Source organism: Pseudorasbora parva, chromosome 2, assembly GCF_024679245.1.
Source record: "Pseudorasbora parva isolate DD20220531a chromosome 2, ASM2467924v1, whole genome shotgun sequence".
NCBI classification, from domain to species: Eukaryota; Metazoa; Chordata; class Actinopteri; order Cypriniformes; family Gobionidae; genus Pseudorasbora; species Pseudorasbora parva.
In genome coordinates, this window is record NC_090173.1 from 38,755,021 (window position 1) to 38,775,857 (window position 20,837).

The window sequence follows — 20,837 nt, forward strand, 5'->3', positions numbered from 1 at the left end:
AAAAAATTTGAGATTCGACAACCTTTATTAAAATATTATTAAAAGATGTTGTAAGCATATTGGGTAATTGTGTGTGTTTTATTTCTGATGACGCAGATGATTGCAGGTGCAGATGCAGGTGATGATTTATCAAATTTTTTATGTGGTTCAGATACAATAATATTTTGAGTTTCTATTTATTAAACACATTTCCTTCATTGTATCAACTCATTTTTTTTATTTGAATAAACTCAACATTTTAAGGCAACCAGGTTACTTACTTTTTTAAAGCTACACTGTGTAACTTTTTTAGTTTATTCTTAGCTAAAAACCCTTAGTTCTTTCAAAAATATCTGTGCTCATTAAAGTATATTTACTTCTTTCAAATAATAAAGTATTCTCATAAGTTTATAATATGCCATTGAAAATACATACGGGTGAGGGGTTCGAATGCTGGTCACCATGTTGCCCCTCCATCTTGAAAGTACATTAGCCAAAGAGGGACATACCCGTAAATTCAAGCTTCGCTTTTTCCACATTTTAACACTCGATGGCAGTCATGAACGAGGTCGAACTGGAAGCCATGTCTTGGACTAAATTGGCCACCTTAGGAGTTAAAACGAAATCGGAATTGAGAGGAACAGAAACTAATATTCACTGGATGCTCATATACCTTTACACCGCTAGATGGGGGGGGGGGGGGGGGGGGAATTACACAGTGTAGCTTTAAGTTAAACCAACAAAAACCAACACAAAATTTTTACAGTGTACCATCAGAACAATTCAAGATTGTAATACCAATCTTGAGTGTGTAGAGTCATCACACCTCAGTAAACCAAACTTACTGAGAACAGGCAGCACAAAGTGCGCAAGAAGCCATTTGTGCATGCAAAAGCAGTTTTCAAAGTTTGCACATTTGAAACTTGAAAAATTGCTTTTAATACAATAGAATCATAGCACAATATGTAACACAATGGCCAAAGATGTCAGTCTCTATGTGAACTTAGACCAAGAGTGCATCCTGTTTGAATGGCCCTGTGTCACTGTTTAAAACTGTTTGGGGTCGGTAAGATTTGATGTTTTTGAAAAGAAGTCTTTTATGCTCACCAAGGCTACATTTATTTGATTAGAAATGGTAATACTGGGAAATACTATTACACTTTCTGTAGGAAAATATAATGTATTCCTTCTTCATTGTCACATGAACCTTCAGAAATCATTATAAAGAAACAATACTGATTGTTATCAATGTTGAAAAATATTTTTGTAGAAACCATGAAAGAAAATTCAGGATTATTTGATGAATAGAAAGTAAAACTTTTATAATGTTACAAATTCCTTTGAACTGTCACTTTTATTTAGTTTAGTGCATCCTTGATGAATAAAAGTATTTCTTCTACTACTGACCCCAAACCTTTAAACAGTAGTGTATATCAGACAGATTGACAAATCGACATGGGGTGGGGGGATGTGTGCACTGAACTCAGACATATGTAAACAGTCGAGAGATCAGAAATGGTTAGTTGGCTATGGTCTGGCTGTCTGTCTTAATCAGTTTGGCACACTGAAGGGACTATTAGGGCTGTCTGGTTCACTTCTGCAAGCATTAAGGACTCTGAGAATGCAGGCCATGATTTTACGTGACTAAACAGATACATGTGAAGAAGTGCTTTCTTTGTTTAAGCACCATACCCGCCAGGATAAAGCTTCCTGATAAATGATCTTTAGCATAAAAGCTGACATTTTTATCTATTTTTGTCACACTTGGCTTCTCTAGCCTTTTCTGGAGTCAGGGGATTAATCGTGCATGTGAGTTTGACTTATAGTACTCATAGCTGAGTTCATAGCAGTTGAGTTTTATTTCCCTGGATCTATTCAAAGAGCCCCTCAATGCATTCATCTGGGATAGATTAAAGGACATCTCATAAAACAGTCCTCACAACACAGAGTGGGCAGGGTAGGAAAGAAAAGGTGGCAAATATTTGAATACATGGTGTTTCTTCAACTTTGGCCATGTGGAACAAAAGAACACATCTTGTAGAACACATTTAATCAAGTATTGAAAATCCTTACCATATCTCAAGTTATGTATTCAGTTTTATACTGTAATGTAAATAACATTTTAATTAAAATGGCATATGCATTTAACTTTGTTTAGGCTAATTAAATGGCTAACATTGAATGGATCCTAAATACAATTAAATTACACTTTTGCATAATTTGACCATTTTAATTGGAAAATATTATGCTCAGTGAGATATACCTAAATGTTAATTATATACTTAGTATTATTTGTTAAGATGGTCACATTTGGGACACAAATAAGTTGAAGAAACATCCCTATATACAACATATCCAAATAACATCTGTAGATCTGTCCATTATCCAGCCTCACATGGAATCTGCTCCCACAGAAAGCTCAGTGGATTGCCTCAAAATGAAAATATACCACTCTTGCGCTCATTTACGAAATATTTTGGATAATTTGCTAATAAATCATTTAACTATCATTAAAAGAACAGTACGTTCAGCTTAACTCATTTTATATTCTGCAGAATTCATCAGATTTTCCTCAAATTCAGAGCTGAAAATGTGGAAGACATTCACAGATTCCATCTTGGCTTGCCATTATCCCATCATATTCAAAGACAAGCTGTTTCTGTGTGCAACTATAAAAGACTTTTAAGGTGGCCATGAGTGTGGTATCTGCTAGGGAGAGATGTTTCATGTTAATGTTATGCTCTACCTGCATGTTTAACTCAGATATTCAGTAGCTCAAAAGGCTTCTCTCTTGGCATATGGTATTTACCTTTAAACATGCTTTTATGGCAGACTCAGAAAGATGGATTCAAACTCAAATCAATTTTACGGTTGCTGTCATGTCCAATATATCACACACAGTACTACTAATCGATAAACAGTCACCTCTGAGCTCTCCTTGGTAAACACTCAATATGACCCAGTCACCGGTGCTACTCACAGAAGTCCTTTCATATGTTCTCCCACACACCGCCATGTTTACAACCGCATGTTCACCAAAGCAGCATGCTTGAAATCCATGAAGGCACAAGTGCTGCATGAGAGGACTGTAAACGGAGAGCACAGTGATGGCAAGATAAAGTTCTGGTCCTCTCTGCAGCAGTCGTCCCCTCACACCCAGTGCCTTTTGCATCAGTGATTTGGTTTATCTGTATTTACCCTGCAATGACTGTTCTGTGCTGTCTGTCTGTGTGACTGTATCAACAGAGGCCCAGGAGAGACCGTACTATGCAGATTACTCTCCAGCCCGGCTCTACATCCACAAACTGTGTACCAACCACTACCTGGATCTCTTCATCACCGGCATCATCGGCATCAACGTGATCACTATGTCTGTTGAGCATTTCAATCAGCCCCTGGTGAGTCTGGGATCACATCTTGATTATTTTTTTTATCTAATGTTGCATATCTTAACCATTGCATTTAATCATTTGGGACCTAAAGTGGCAAACTTATTTTTGTCAAATATTCTGCTTGGTAAGTGTTTGTGCTCATCTTTAAAATAAATGACACCTGCAATTTATATAAAATTTATATTTGTGCATTATTAAATGTGGTTTAAGTGTCAATATGCTACTTTATTATGCTACATTCAAACTGATGAAATCTTTGCTCCTATCTCTCACAGTTCCTTGAAGAGGCATTGAAATACTGCAACTATGCCTTTACCATTGTCTTTGTAATTGAGGCTTTGCTCAAACTTGTGGCATTCGGTTTTCAGAGATTCTTCAAGGACAGGTATTGTTGCCTTTATGGCTCTAATGTAAATACCCTGTAAATAAGTTTAAAAATGGAGGCATGTATGGATAGAAGAAGAAGTTTCTAGATGTAAAATCTGTATTCACAAGTGCTTATAGGGTGCACTTTATGGTATTACAGTATTATACTAGCTATATACTGCACATTATATTCTCATTACCATTTTATTTTTTTACTAAGCCATCTTATTCTAATCCTGATACTAAAGTACATTTAAGGAGGTCTATGAGGAATCGTGTCAGTCCCCAACCCCTCATCATAGACTCTCTGTGCAGTGGATAAACTTGTTTACTTAGATAACTGTAGTCATGCAGTAATTTGCAAGTGCTTAACCCAAAAAAGTTAAAGGGATATTTCACCTAAAAAAAGGAAATTTAAAAAAAAAATGTGTTCCAAACATGTATGAATTTCTGTCTTCTGCTGAACATAAAATAATATATTTTGAAGAATATGGGGAACTATACCCCCATATAGTTGGGGGTATAGTTGAACCTGGCCAAATTTGCCCACTGGCCTCTGTCCTTCATGGCCTCCTAATCATCCCCCTCTCCTGATTGGCTTCATCACTCTGTCTCCTCTCCACCAATCAGCTGGTGTGTGGTAAGCGTTCTGGCGCAATATGGCTGCCGTCGCATCATCCAGGTGGATGCTGCACATTGGTGGTGGTTGAGGAGATTCCCCCCATCAATGTAAAGCACTTTGAGTGCCTTGAAAAGCGCTATATAAATCATATATATATATAAATTATTATTATTATTAATAAACAGTTGATGGACCCCACTGACTTCCATAGTAAGGGGAAAAATACGATGGAAGTAAATGGGGTCCATCAACTGTTTGGTTACCGACATTCTTTAAAATATAATATTTTGTAGAAGAAATAAATTCATACTCAAGTTCAAGTTCAAAGTCATCAAATTCAAGTTTGGACCAACTTGAGGGTGAGCAGTGATAGCAGAACTTTTATTTTTGGGTGAATTATTTCTTTAATTAAAGACTCCATCAGCTTTATGTAGCGCAAAACATATGTTTATTTTTATTCAGAGATGGAGTGCACTGATTATTGAATCAAGCCAACAAAGACATGAGGTCAATGCATGACTGACTGTTACTCAGATCAGACAAAAAAAATATGTCTATCAAAATATGTGTACTTTAAGAGTTAGTTCAACCAAAATTGACGAATGTCATCATTTACTCACCCTAATGTCATTCCAAACTCCTAAGACTTTCATTCATGTTCGAATGTATTTTAATGAAACCTGAGAGATTTCTGCCCCTCCCTTGACAGTCCATGCAACTACGACTTTGTCACATCAAGAAGTTTATAAAAAGATTGTAAAATAAATCTATATATATACTATTAAAAAACTAGTAGGCTAAATCTTGCGCACAATTTACTATTTAGTTCTTCGATTTATAAATTGTGCGCACGTTTTACTAATTCGTTCCCTCCATTTGCTAAATCGTACACAAGAATGATAATTATAAAGATAACAATGAAGATATAGTTTTAAAAAAAAATATTTTCGTAGTAAAAAAAAAAACCTGCCAGTTTTTGGTTCCAAATAGCAGCCGAGGACGTCTTTTGTTGCTCTCACAACAGCTGCAACAAGAGTGCTGTGTGGTGCAGATATACAAAATGTTGAGAAAGAGAAAGTTGGCTCTTGCGTTGGCTTTGGAAGTTAACAGGGAGGAGAATGTCGGTTCACAACGATATTTGTCGGTACATGACATTATACTGAAAACTGACAAGCTCCAGTTGGATGATGTGCGGTTTGCGGCCTATTTTAGGCTAAACAAAAGTATGTTTCTACCGGCACCTTCTCCATTTTTCTTGTTGTTATGGAAACGAGTCAGGTCTTGCTACTCGTATGCCATTTGTCAGCTGTCAAAAAGGTGCTTGACGTAGGGCGTTTGTATCAGAAAAGTTGAACTTTTGTCAACTTGAAATGACGCTCTAAGCTGCAGAAAAAGACATTGGCATTGGCAACTTTTTTGAAAACACGGTTTACTGCATAGGATTATAATTTAAAACTTCTAAAAAAAAGGCTTCAAGTGTGAACGCCCTAAGGGTGCTTTCAGACTTGGTTCGATTACCTGTTCTGAACTTGAATTCCATTGCTCACCCTGCCCCCGCTACAGTGTTCTCATGTTATTTGGGCCTGAACCGCGTTACAATTGCATCAGCAAATCTGTAGCTGTTTACCCCTCCTGTTGCATAGTAGCGACGACGCAAGAGAAGGCAGCAAAATGCATAACAGTACTCACCCCTCTTTTATATTTTGCCTTTTGAACTTTTGGCTTTGTTTTCAAAGCATCAGCACATAACAGCTCTTGCATCTATCTGCCGTGAATGTATGTGCCAAAGAGAATGCCAAAGAGCACAGGAGTCTAGCAGAAATTAGATATACATTCTCTGCTTTCAGTGAGTCAGTCACGCTTGTCAGGAAAGTGAGTGAGAAGAACACAGTGTTATCAAATGAATCGCACATCATCAATAGCGGTTCACTTCTATGATTTTAGTACAATTGCGTTCATATGAGCAGTGAATTGTACCGGAGTTTACATGAATCGTATTCCCAATGACCCTTTTGGACTTGGTGGACTTGGAGGGTTTGTGGGCGCACACCCCAGTTTCGAGAACAGCGTTCACATCATTCCAAATGAATTGAACTCTGATGTCAATCGCACCAAAAGTGCTAGTGTGAAAGCACCCTAAAATTACCGTATCCATATCTGCAGTTTTTTTTTGAGCCAATATTCTGAATATAACTGCAATAACAACACCTAATCAAGTATTTCAACCCTAAATGTAATTATGTATACAGTATTATCACAAAACAACTTCACTAACCTCTCTAACACATTGTAAAACACCTTTGTAATTAAGCGTGACAGTGTGATTAAGTCATGTTTTAATATGTGGCGTCTGATGTCATGCGTAGGGATTGTGATGAATCATTTGTTTCAGTTAAATGAAACATGCTAAATTAAAAGGAGTCATGATCCCTGTTGTTTGTCATTAATCCCACATTAGCACTTGTACAGGTGCAATCATCCGTATGTTGTTGTATTTGCAATATGCTTATGAATCTGTACGGTTTGTTTGCTCAGCTTGCTTAATGTTCAGACGGCGATTAGATAAATGACACTCGTTGCTGGATGTCATATTTTAACTGTATGATGTTTTAATGTGTTGGCAGATGGAACCAGCTGGATCTAGCCATAGTCCTGCTCTCTATCATGGGCATCACACTGGAGGAGATCAAGATGAATGCAGCGCTGCCAATCAACCCCACCATCATCCGCATTATGAGGGTGCTAAGGATAGCTAGAGGTACTGCAGTCTTTTAGCTTCGTATTTTTTTCACAGACCATACAAAATGTATTTGTATGGTCTGTTATAAATGGATGTGTTTTTCTGCGCTTTTGCCCAACAGTATTGAAGCTTTTGAAGATGGCTACAGGCATGAGAGCCCTGTTGGACACAGTAATGCAAGCTTTACCACAGGTACCTAATTTTGTGGGGTTTTATATTCATTCATTGTTAATTCATAATTTATTAATCTATTAATTAATCAAAATATATATATTTTTTATTTTAAAATATGTATTTTATTATACATTTATATTCTATTGATTTATTTATATGTAAATATGTTTATCATTATATTGTCATATATATATATATAGTTTATATCAGAGACAGAATATTTTTACTATATAAAGTATGCTGTTGTCGTGTTGTGTGTATGCGATTTTGTTTTAGAAAGATGTATAGGTACTGCACAATTGCATTTGTTTGGCTTCTTGTGTAGATGTAAGACATAAGGGAGGACAGAGATAAGTTGGAGATAAAGTATCTCTAACACAATTCTACTCCCCATGATTGATTGTTTAATAACATACTGTGATAATGCACTTCCTCTCTTTAGGTGGGAAATCTGGGCTTGCTGTTTATGCTCCTCTTCTTCATTTATGCGGCACTTGGCGTGGAGCTTTTTGGAAAACTAGGTCAGTGCTGCAATCCTGCCCACCGTTCAAACTGAGCTCTGCATTTCACAGTTTTAGCGGCTTTGCTCTACCTTAGCTGCCACTCTTATTTTTAGGTCAGAAATACTTCAATTTGGCCCCCATGGGAATGTTTCTCTTAGTTTTAGAGCTCTCCTTAAACTACAGTACTGTCATAATGGAAGAAGCTAAATTAGCGCTGATCTTTAGAGTTTGCTTCTGCAATGGTAGCATTTTTGTGAGATAGCCTCTAGGCTCAAAGAGAAATTTCTATGCTACTTGTATCCCTGCGAGAAGCCTCTGGAACACAAATGACAGGATTATGCTTTCTCTTAAAGGGCAAGCACTCTAATTACTTTCATTAGCCTTCAACTTTAAAATCAATGCTAATTATTGTGTCAGACATGTCTGGGGGCGTGTCTGCAGCTCATTTGCTTCTTTAATGATAATACAGAGGACCCTGTCAGGTTACCTTCATTTTTAGCAACACATTGAGTGATGATTCTTTTTGTGAGATGTTTAAAAATGTTTGACTCTTGTTATACTATGTCTACCAATATTTTTATCTAGAATGCTCTGACCACAATCCATGTGAAGGACTTAGTCGACACGCCACATTTGAGAACTTTGGGATGGCCTTTTTAACATTATTCAGAGTGTCGACGGGGGATAACTGGAGTGGCATAATGAAGGTACTACAGTGCAGTAGAGGTTTTCAACGGGTTTCACCTTCAGGTGCAGGTTTGTCATTAACATGTTGCATATGTACAGGACACTCTGCGAGATTGCTCTCCACCTGAGGAATGCTTCGCTTATCTGCCTGTGATCTCCCCCATCTACTTTGTCACCTTTGTGCTGATGGCTCAGTTTGTGCTGGTTAATGTGGTGGTGGCCGTATTGATGAAACACCTGGAGGAGAGCAATAAGGAGGCTAAAGAAGATGCGGAAATGGACGCTGAGATTGAGATGGAGATGAAAATGAAAAGGGATCGGCGTCTCAGCAACATCTCAGCAGGGAGTTCTTCAGGGCCTGAAGTCAGAGAAACTTATGTAGAGGTGGGTAGTAATGAATTACGTTTACTTCGTTAAAGTATATTTTCAGTCTCTTACTAGGGGATCATCATATTTTGGCATCAAAAAGTTTGAAAACCCCTTGTATAATGAATTGGTCATAGTATACAAAACTTGTCCAATTTGTTTTAGTTTGTTTAGTTTAGTTTTGCACTTACTGTGCACCATTAACTCTATAAAGAGCCGCCTGAGCTGCAGGCAACAGAATTGCATTTGTGTTTTATTGGGTGCTGAGTTGTCACAATACAAAGAAAATATGCTGAGGCGATGTGGACAGTGAGAAGTGGGGCTCTACGGGGAAGCCAGGAACCATTTGTTACCTCTCATGGGCTGCTCTGGCAAGGAGTATATTTGCTTTGTCAACTGCGGTGAGCTGGTGAATAAACCTGGCAAGCTTGGCTCTAGATGTTTGTGAGTTTATGTGTGAGGGCAAAAGCCGAGCAATACATTTCTCTTCCACAGGATGAGGGGATGCAAAGGACACAGGAGAATTTGCTCTCTCCACAGAAAATGTCAGTGTCAAGGATGCACTCTTTGCCCAATGACAGCTACATGTTTCGCCCTGTGAGGCCAGCCAGTGCTCCATATCCACCGGAAGAAGTGGAGACCTGTCAAGGGTATCTTGACTTAGGTATAAAGACTTTATAAAGTCCTTTGTGCATTAATAAATATTGACTTAAGACAAAAGAACAAAAAGTCTTCACTAACCTTTTCCACAGGCTCCATTACCTCAGTCCACTCCCAGCCATGCGAAAGCCATTCCCTGCTCCAGGTCCCTGGTGTTCCTCCCTATTCTCAATTCTGCTGCCTCCCCAAGATTCCCCCTCCCATTTCCTCTCCAACCCACAGCATTGCCAGGACTTTGCGCAGACAGGTATACTCCTGCATGTCCCATCGATGTGAAAGGTAGGGTAAGCGATATTACTCAAAGTCATTGCTGAACATTGTTGATATTTGAAATCAACCCAAACACACACCCCTCTTCAATGCTCCGCCTCCAAAGCTCACCCTTCAATCCTAATCGTCCTGCTCCGTCTCCAACCCAGATTACTCGCATCCATTACACACAATGCAAGAGTGGATGTCTATTTACCATAGCAGAAGCACAACAAAATGCTTCATAAAAAATAAATGTAAAAAACGGAAATGGCGAAATCAAAGCAACCTCCGTGGCTGTTTTCAGGCCTTCCAACTTTTAAACAGCATTTTCATATATCGCTTACCCCACCTTTAAGTACTTTTACTGTTGTGCAGTGATTGCAGGCTACATGTTCACACTGTCCTATATTTATTCTTTCAGGTGGCTATTAAAAATGACTCCTTCGACGTGCATACTTTCAACAATCTTGAGGGACAGGCAGGGTTAACCACAGGCAGTTTCAAGCTGCATGTTCCTCGAATCTCCGGCCCCAGCATCCCTCAGGGGTCACCCTTGCTGCCCCCACGCGGACATGCGTCCAGTGTCCGCACCTTCCAGCAGCCCCTTAGCCAGCACAACATCCCTTCTCGATCTCCTAGCCTGGCCGGCAGCAGCAGAAGCACCACCCCCAGTGGCTCCATGTTTAACTCCGCTGATCCGACCGACGAGGAGGTCCGCCACATCAACAGTACAGCACGGCTGTGGGCAGGGGTCCAGGCAGAAGCGCGGAGTCACTCCCTGTCTCCTTACGCCACCTCAGGGACGTTGCTTCCCACCCTTGTGAAGAATTGCAGCAGTGCTGCCAACTTAGGCGAGTTAAGTGTCAAAGACCCCAAGAAGTGCTTCAGTGTGGACACTGAGGGTTTTCTGGAAAAACCCTACGGTATGGATGACCATCGCAGGCACTCGATTGAGATTTGCTCTTCAGGAGATAATGGGCTGTTTGGTCAAGAACTCGGCGAAAAGAGGCACGTTCCGATGCGCGGACAGTCGTTACACATACCCCGGAAGAAAAAGGTGAGCCCTCCCTGTATCTCCATCGAGCCTCCATTTGAAATGGAGGCCCCTGCCTCGCTTGCATCCATGAAAAAGCTGTCAGAGAGCATGTTACTGCGGAGGAGGACGCCATCCTATGACCTGGCCCTGCAGCGGGACTCACTGGATTTGCCGGAGAACCAGCTGTCAACCCAGCCGCTCATCAAAGTAGAGCGGCACCCCTCTCACTGTGCCGAGTATCTGTCCCTGCCGCACCCTGCCCCAGTAGGCAGTCTGGCAGGCATTCTGTGTGAAAGCACACAGCCACCCCCCTTTGATAGCAGATTTGAAGAATCCACAGACTTCAGCTCTGTAAACAGGACAGCCCAATGAGGGACATCGGCTTTAGCCAAATTGTACTGTTCGCACTTGAAGGTGCAGCAACAAGTTGGATGGGGGATGTTGACCTCTTTCTGTAGCCAAAGTTTTCTTTTTCAAATGTAATATCGTCATGAAAGCCAGCCAGGAATGGCAACCGATCCTAAAGAGGCAACAACGTTTGACTGTAATCGGGAAGGGTGTTGAACATGGGATATGCAATTTCAGGTTTCCAAACGGAACTCTGGTTCTTATTTTAGTCCCAGTGCTCAATCACATTGATTTGAGTTCAGGATGTGTAGTGTTATGTATCATTTGTATTATATTTGTCAGTCTTTTCTCTCTTTGTCATGAGCATTGCTAATGTTTTCTGTCAAGACAGAGTATACAGATTAAAAGACTAATAAGACCTGTACAAGTTATGTACTTTATTGACTCATAATGTGTAAATAGAGAACATATTGTATTAGTGACGAAACAAGCTCTATTCATATGCACATATTTTTTATAGAGATCTATAGTGTTTTGCACATATCAAATTGAATTGTCCTCTGTTGTCTTTTCGGAATGTACAAGTTTTTTTGTTTTGTTTTGTGTTTTTTATCGAATAGCTGTGGGATTAATTCTAGTCTGTTTAGGCCTACTGATATTGAGATGATTTTTATTTTTCTATTGAAGGGTGTGTCGTGTTACATAGATCCAATGAGAACCAAACTACAAATGATCTGTAGCCTGAGTGCAATACACTAGACATGTTTCTGTAACTTTACCCAGTTAGGTTACTCACCTTTTACACAAAAATAGCCAGTAACGTGCATCTCACATATACAACCCTTTACCATACTCAGGTTCATCTCTAAATGTATATTACAATTTTTGCGACACTCTACATTATAACCTAATTTAACCACAACATCCTATTTTAAAATCGTGTTGCCCTTGGCTGTGGCACAAGTTGCATGTGAAGGACAGAGTAATTCAAATGTAAATGTAAGCTTGTTTTGTTTCTCCTGATGTTCAAACTTTATAACTATCAAAGCAGAAGACTAAGGGAGTGTATATCAGTACACGTCTGATCTGTTTTTTTGATCGGTTCTGCTTTGAAATGGGTTTGTGCCCTTGTGCAACGATGAGACAAATGTTTCATGAAAGGAACACAAAGGTATGTTTTAATTTTTTTAGAAGGGGTCAATTTTTGATTTTTGTATAGTTAAACTAAGCCATGATGTTTTTGGAAATTCACAGGTAATGGACACCTGAAGATCCTGCTCTTTAAATGATATAACTCACATGTCCTGTGTCATCAGTGTATCACCTGAGATTTAAAGTAGTTCATGCAGCTTTTGTGCTGTGCTAATTAACTATTTTCCTTCGTTTCCTAATCTCCTCAAAAGATGAAGAAGGAAAATCAGTTGCATGTTACGAAGAAGTTTAGAAATATACACATCTGGGTGTTTTTTTTTTTTTTTTTTTTTAGTTTTTTGATATTTCGATTTGCAGATATTTTCAATTTGTAGACTTCTCTAATTGCACTGAGATGTAATTATAAGGTATTCCTCTTTGTAGAACTGAGTAAACCCACTTGTTGTCTAATGCAATATTTTATGATAGTCTATGTTGAGATGGGTGCAAGAGGTTTAGTTGTAAGCAAAAATCATTAATGATTACAATTGATAAAAGTATGCGCTCTGACAACATAATCTGACATCAGTTTAATATTGGGCTTTGAGACTAATGTGTGCAGTGTTTCTTGTATCTTACGGTACTAGATCTACATTTTTTGCAAGAGGATTGTTGAGAGTTTTTTTATTGCTATTGAATAAATGATAGCTCTGTATGGATGGAGTAGTATTGCTTAAAGTGTTTTTATCACTTTGGGCATGTGGACATTATTAGCAATTTTTTTTTTTTTTTTTTTTTTTAACTTGAGCTTTTGCCATCAAGCAGCCACATGTCCTTAACCCTTCAATAAATAATCAAAGCATTTTCCTCAAGCTTTTATGATGACAGTAATTTCTATGTGTTTTCTTTTCTGTTAATGCTGGGTCTTGTTTAAGTTTGATTTTGATTTGGATTTGATATGGCTTGGTTGATTAAGCAGGGAAAATGTTTGGAAGAGTGTTTGAAAAGCTATTGAACTGTATTTCTACATTGTATTACCTTGTATTGTGTAATGACCACAACTAATCTGAGGGATATTCCCTGTAATCTACACATAAATATTTTATAGCAAAAGGAAAATGTGTAAATTGTTTTTTAAATGTTTATAGACAGTTTTATATTTAATTTTATTTCATTATAATTTTAATCCGGGGGTGGGGAATAACAACATTGTACAAGCTCGTGAGTTAAGGGTTGGGAGCACTCACTATATAATGCAGCACTGAACGACGCATCCTCAGAATCTTTCCCTTTCAACTGCAAGACAAAAGTTTCTGGTACTATGAAACTACCTCCAGCTCAAGACCAACTTAAACCAGGTCAGGACCAACTAAGGACCAGCATAAACCAGTTCAAACAAGCTGTCATGCTTCAAAACATAACCAGCATATGCTGTTTTTTTTTCAACGGGGAAGCCTCTTTTCACCATTAATCACCAAATGCGGATTATATTTCGGCAATCGCCTAGACTGGGTAAACCAGGAGGATTTCACGAAAATGCGTAGTACAAGTGTGCAATGTCGTGGAATGTATAGGCCAAAACTCATTTTGGGGTGCATATGCTACTTTGTTTTTCACGTGCATATGATACGCACTTTATCAACCAATCAATCAATTGACTTTATTTATATAGCGCTTTTACAATCACGATTGTGTCAAAGCAGCTTCACAGTGTCAAACAGGATAATATTGCAACAAAATTAGATTTGGCTGTACAGTCGTACTGGAGAAAACAGTGATGTTATCAGCTTATTTTAATTTATCATATAGCGACAATGTTGGCATATCAGTATTATAGTTTATAGAATTAAATAAAACCTAATTCATACATTTTTTGTATAATTAGTTGAATAACTTTAATCATAATTTTAGTGTCCCCAACTGAGCAAGCCAAGCCAAAGGCGACAGTGGCAAGGAACCAAAACTCCATCAGGGCGTGATGGAGAAAAATAAACCTTGGGAGAAACCAGACTCAGTCGGGGTGCCAGTTCTCCTCTGGCCTATTAACACACCGTGTAAGATTATTATTCTGGCAACCTTACAGGTCAGGAATCATATTAGATTGGAATATTGAAAATTTCAGGGTATCACGGAAGAGACGGATTTATTTAGGATGGGGCGTCGATTACACAAGAGTATGAACACATGAAAGATCGGAATTATGGCGCCGAAGATGGGTTTTGAGCATGTCGTGCCGGTGAGGCAAATTCGGAGGAGACACCATTTGACACGGCTCAGCAGACACTCCAGGATGCGTTGGTCATGTCCAGGCAGGTGTACAGCGTGGCATATGCATGTCAAAATGAGTTTTGCCGTATACATTCCAAGACATTGCATACTCATAAATACGCATACTCATAAATTGCATCCTCATAAATACGCATTCACACGTGATCGGGTTGGGGTAAACCCAGCCTGATCTGCCTGCGATTTGATTTCGCCCGGCAACTCAGTCTGGAAACCTGTACACTCATTTCTATTGCTGATCACTTACTGATCACTTTTTCCCACCGTGACCGCGTTCATTATCATAAAATCTTAAAAAAAGAGAAGACACTACAATTAAAAATTGAAGATATATTGACAGTCATAGATGAGCTTGTGATGAGAGCTGAAGTAAACGCGTCCGCGGCATAGATTCACAGCGCAAGTTCACTCTGGCGCGTTTTCAGTTCATGCCTTTGAAAGCTTAACTTTCATAGGAATTAGTTTGAGAAGTTGAAAGACTTACTTTGCTCTGCTACACGCACTGCTTAAACATGAATGCCTGAGGCTGCAGCTGCAAGCTGTGAGTGTGATCTCCAAGGGGGTAATCTAGCACTCAGAAAACGTTCCACCCCTAGGGGCGGCCATTGCTAACCAAGCCATCACCTGCTGTTAGCATCTCATTGACTCCCATTCATTTTTGAGTCACTTTGACAGTGAATAACTTTACATCAGAGACGTTTAAAGACTCCATTTGTCTATTGTTTATTTATAAAGAAACACAATGCATAAAAGGCTCCATTACCTTGTATCTTACACTATCGCCCCGCAGAAGCTGTTTTTGTAAAAATAGGTTAACGATTGCGTCATAACCGACTCTGTCGCACAGTTGAGAAATTACCGTATAGACCTGAGGAGACGCTCAGAAACAATCTTTTACTGTCTATGAGGCAGTCGGGGGGACGTGGAGACATAAAGTCTGATAAAGTCAAGGGAGAAGAATGGGGAGAAGCCCATAGTGAGCCAAAAGCAACGGGAGAAAATATTTAAACAACGTGATTCAGCTTTCACTTTCCACAACTACTAGAAGACCTACAGCTGTCAGACAGGAGGCTCACGTCACATCTACGTCGTCAAGCTCAGTCTGAGCCTGCGCAGTTCGCTCAGCCATCAGGAAGTGAGTGCCTCTGATTGGCCTCATTTTTCTGCCGTTGAAGTCAATGGGATAGCTCTGTCCATTTCTTTTACTGTCTAATGGTGATCTCCCATCCCCCATGCGCGAGTTGAAAACATGCGGAAATGGCTCCCTCTGCTGGTTGTAGGGGGGAGCACAATCATTTGAATATACTGCAGGGTTTCTGCTGATACAAAGCCATATGCTAATCGCTGAAGTAACTCTTTAAAATTAACTTGGTCAGGTGATCCCCCTGACTTCCTATATGCACCGGCTGTGCCACTGTTTTCATAAAGGTGCATTGTGTTAACCAGTATGTCACCTCTGTCGCCGTTCATTTGCATCATGATGGAGTTTAGTGATGCTTGCACTATCTGCTATATACTCCAGCATTGCTGCCAGCCTTTTCATGATAAAGCACCTGCTGTGTCACTGCTTCAATAAGTGAGTGCACTGCTGCTTAAAGCTAACTGTGTAACTTTGTTAGTTTATTCTTAGCTAAAAACACTTAGTTCTTTCAAAAATATATGTGCTCATTAATGTATATTTACTTCTTTCAAGTATTAAAGGATTCTCGTAAGTTTATAATATGCCATTGAAAATACATACGGGTGAGGGGTTCGAATGCTGGTCACCATGTAGCCAAAGAGGGACATACCCATAAATTCAAGCTTCGCCTTTCGCATTTTAACACTCGATGGCACGGTGTCGAATGTGAAGAGGGGGATTGCCATGTTAAGCCTGGACAAAATCGGCCACCGTAGGAGTTAAAACGAAATCGGAATTGAGAGGAACAGAAACTAATATTCACTGGATGGTCATATACCTTTACACCGCTAGATGGGGAAAATATCACACAGTGTAGCTTTAAGTTAAAAGCCGACAGTAAAATCTCACTTTCCTCTACATGTTGGACAAAGGAGTGGATTGTTTTTTGTCTTGACTACGCCTTTTCAATGAAAAGAGAAACCTCACGCCCGTGGTATAAACCGCCTTCCGGCACTGAGCTGTTAAATCACGTTGTTATGAGACATCTCTCGTCTATGTAGACGTGAATAGTGCTATTTTCTGGTTCCCAAGAAAGACAATGTGCTCCGCCATATTCTGAACGTGTGACAGCTAGAACATGCCCTTATGAAACATTAATGATTACAGTTAATCATTTGACTGGAGGACTGGTTTGTATCAGGGGATCTAAAGGATGCATATTTTCACACCCAGATAGCCCCTCGACACAGGTGCTTTCTGAGATTCCAGTTCGATCAGTTTACAGTCCTCCCTCGACTCACTTGCTATGCGAGCCCACCTCTTACCAGAGAGCTTGCAGGTTATCATGAAAAGAAAGTCACTTCAAACTGTTCATTCAAATGAGCTCACAGAAACAGACCCTTGCGCAGTGGTCCCAAAATATGTCTACTGTCATGGTGAGAGAGCCCCTCATCACAGTCATTTTCTGATGTTGCGCTCACTAACTGGTGTGGAACTCCATTAGTGGTGAATTGCCCAGTGTCACTCACTGTGTCTTTTATACAAAAGTACTCGGTCAGTCCTGCATGTTTAAGTATACAGATGCATTTTATTCAGCAATTTTATTCCCAAATCCATCCCACTAAGAAAGGACCTCCTCTCTCAAGCAGAGGGTTTATCTGGCATCCTAATCCAAAATTGTGGAGTCGACACGTCTGGCCGCGCAGCCTGTCAGCATTAGTTACTCTGCCTCAGTGCATGCTGAATACGATTACTGAACTTAGGGCCCCTTCAAGGTGCTTTTATGCTCATAAATGGAGAGTTTTTGAGAGCTTGTGCAGATCAAGGCAGGAGGGCCCTGTGAATTACTCAATTACAGTCATACTGTTATGGTAAATGGATTGCATTTATATAGCGCTTTTAACAGACCCTATGGCCATCCAAAGCACTTTACATTTTTGTCTCACATTCACCCATTCATACACCGACGGCGATGTCAGCCATGTAAGGCGCCATCCAGCTCGTCAGGAGCAGCTGGGGTTAGGTGTCTTGCTCGAGGACACCTCGACACTTGGTCAGGTGGAACCGGGGATCGAACCACCATCCTTTCGGTTTGTAGTCAATGTACATGAACCACTGAGCCACTGCCGCCCTCCATACTGTTCTTACTGTTCTTACAAGAGTAAGGCGGCAGCACACATTCTACACCCAAAGTGTATATTGCCACTGTGTCAGCATTTCAAAGCGAGGTTAACGGGCCAGTTGGTTGGCATAAATGACACATTTTTATGAAGTGCAAGATGATTTACAAGACAGGTGGATTTTGGCCCTGATGGCTGTGTAGTTGTCCCATAGAGTTGTCCACAGACCAAGAGAAGGATATGTAAGGTGCTGTCAACCCCGTTCAGAGTCCGTTTATTGCTTTTAAAATCAGCTTTGCTCTGAGTGAACCTACTGTAGGGATCACTGCTCCTTTGCAGTTGCTTTGCCCCATACACTGCATGTTCATATCGAGAGCACTAGACAGTTAAGGCTTTCTTAGCAGCTTTTTAGAGGCCGCAATAAAGGTCTGCCGGTTTCAAAACAGAGACTATATTGGATTGAGGATGCGATAGCTGTGGCTTATGTTCATAGAATATGAAGTGCCCTATAGCTGTTCCCTATAGGTGTGCATAGGGCTTCCTCATGGCCATGGTACAGTATTGTTCAAAATAATAGCAGTACAATGTGACTAACCAGAATAATCAAGGTTTTTCGTATATTTTTTTATTGCTACGTGGCAAACAAGTTACCAGTAGGTTCAGTAGATTGTCAGAAAACAAATGAGACCCAGCATTCATGATATGCACGCTCTTAAGGCTGTGCAATTGGGCAATTAGTTGAATTAGTTGAAAGGGGTGTGTTCAAAAAAATAGCAGTGTGGCATTCAATCACTGAGGTCATCAATTTTGTGAAGAAACAGGTGTGAATCAGGTGGCCCCTATTTAAGGATGAAGCCAACACTTGTTGAACATGCATTTGAAAGCTGAGGAAAATGGGTCGTTCAACACATTGTTCAGAAGAACAGCGTACTTTGATTAAAAAGTTGATTAGAGAGGGGAAAACCTATAAAGAGGTGCAAAAAATGATAGGCTGTTCAGCTAAAATGATCTCCAATGCCTTAAAATGGAGAGAAAAAACAGAGAGACGTGGAAGAAAACGGAAGACAACCATCAAAATGGATAGAAGAATAACCAGAATGGCAAAGGCTCAGCCAATGATCACCTCCAGGATGATCAAAGACAGTCTGGAGTTACCTGTAAGTACTGTGACAGTTAGAAGACGTCTGTGTGAAGCTAATCTATTTTCAAGAATCCCCCGCAAAGTCCCTCTGTTAAAAAAAAGGCATGTGCAGAAGAGGTTACAATTTGCCAAAGAACACATCAACTGGCCTAAAGAGAAATGGAGGAACATTTTGTGGACTGATGAGAGTAAAATTGTTCTTTTTGGGTCCAAGGGCCACAGGCAGTTTGTGAGACGACCCCCAAACTCTGAATTCAAGCCACAGTACACAGTGAAGACAGTGAAGCATGGAGGTGCAAGCATCATGATATGGGCATGTTTCTCCTACTATGGTGTTGGGCCTATTTATCGCATACCAGGGATCATGGATCAGTTTGCATATGTTAAAATACTTGAAGAGGTCATGTTGCCCTATGCTGAAGAGGACATGCCCTTGAAACGGTTGTTTCAACAAGACAATGACCCAAAACACACTAGTAAACGGGCAAAGTCTTGGTTCCAAACCAACAAAATTAATGTTATGGAGTGGCCAGCCCAATCTCCAGACCTTAATCCAATTGAGAACTTGTGGGGTGATATCAAAAATGCTGTTTCTGAAGCAAAACCAAGAAATGTGAATGAATTGTGGAATGTTGTTAAAGAATCATGGAGTGGAATAACAGCTGAGAGGTGCCACAAGTTGGTTGACTCCATGCCACACAGATGTCAAGCAGTTTTAAAAAACTGTGGTCATACAACTAAATATTAGTTTAGTGATTCACAGGATTGCTAAATCCCAGAAGAAGAAAAAAAATGTTTGTACAAAATAGTTTTGAGTTTGTACAGTCAAAGGTAGACACTGCTATTTTTTTGAACACACCCCTTTCAACTAATTGCCCAATTGCACAGCCTTAAGAGCGTGCATATCATGAATGCTGGGTCTTGTTTGTTTTCTGACAATCTACTGAACCTACTGGTAACTTGTTTGCCACGTAGCAATAAAAAATATACTAAAAACCTTGATTATTCTGGTTAGTCACATTGTACTGCTATTATTTTGAACAATACTGTATGTCCCTTGAACACATTTGCTCGGCAGCAGGATGGCAATCCTTTCATCAGGTTTTACAATCTGAGCCAAGTGCAGACATTCCCAGCTTCTATTTCTTGTATTGCTCAAACACTACATTTGGTAAACGCTGCCTCCTTCTCAGGTGCAGAGTTCCAACTAGGAATCAGTTCCGCGTTTGTTAAGGCTGCTTAGCCAACCCATTACTCTGAACCCCTGAAACGCCTAGTTTTCAACTATCTTTGTTTTCTTCCCATTTTTTTTTTTTTTTTTTTTTTGTCCGATTGAGACTGCACCGACTACATGTCAATGTGATGTATGCCATTAGAGTAGCCTACAAGAGCAAATTGAGAGCAGGAGCAGCCATCGGGTGCAGTCAGTGCAGCTTCTACAGAGCAGCTTCACGCCTCAGGTGATGACAAAGTTGTTTTAAATTTGCGGTTCCATTTCTGGTCATCACATGTTTGTGAAAGTCTCTGTTGTTGAATCTTTTTGTTCCTACAATTATTTACCCATGGTAAGAAATCTGCAGGGATTTCGAAAAAACAGTCGAAATTAGAATATCTTTTTCTTTTCTTTTCTTTTCTTTTCTTTTCTTTTCTTTTCTTTTCTTTTCTTTTCTTTTCTTTTCTTTTCTTTTCTTGAGCATGTTTCCACCGATTTATTAAGCTACACTGCGATTTTGGCGGCAGATAATGGGATAATGTTTTTATGGATTATTCAAGACTTACCTGGCTGGTTATTAAACAACTCAGTAGTTCTGACCAGTCAAATAAGCAGTATAGTGGAGTGTTGGAGTATGTCGCCATCTACTGAACAGTGGCTTGTTTACACAGGTTGAAATAAACGGAACTGCCTATCTGCAA

The 20,837-nt window shown here is 39.8% G+C and overlaps 1 protein-coding gene across 6 annotated transcripts in view; it reads left to right on the forward strand.

The window, feature by feature from the left end:
- cacna1ha (calcium channel, voltage-dependent, T type, alpha 1H subunit a) overlaps positions 1 to 13,364 on the forward strand; it is a 152,844-nt gene extending 139,480 nt beyond the window's left edge. For all 6 annotated transcript variants that reach the window (XM_067419547.1, XM_067419564.1, XM_067419522.1 and 3 more), the window contains 10 exons: positions 3,226 to 3,377; positions 3,647 to 3,756; positions 6,984 to 7,117; positions 7,221 to 7,291; positions 7,716 to 7,794; positions 8,362 to 8,483; positions 8,563 to 8,847; positions 9,325 to 9,493; positions 9,582 to 9,736; positions 10,163 to 13,364. In XM_067419547.1, the coding sequence (XP_067275648.1) occupies positions 3,226 to 3,377; positions 3,647 to 3,756; positions 6,984 to 7,117; positions 7,221 to 7,291; positions 7,716 to 7,794; positions 8,362 to 8,483; positions 8,563 to 8,847; positions 9,325 to 9,493; positions 9,582 to 9,736; positions 10,163 to 11,149 (2,264 nt within the window). In that variant the 3' untranslated portion in view covers positions 11,150 to 13,364. The remainder of the gene's footprint in view (positions 1 to 3,225; positions 3,378 to 3,646; positions 3,757 to 6,983; positions 7,118 to 7,220; positions 7,292 to 7,715; positions 7,795 to 8,361; positions 8,484 to 8,562; positions 8,848 to 9,324; positions 9,494 to 9,581; positions 9,737 to 10,162) is intronic.
- Positions 13,365 to 20,837: the final 7,473 nt, after the last annotated feature.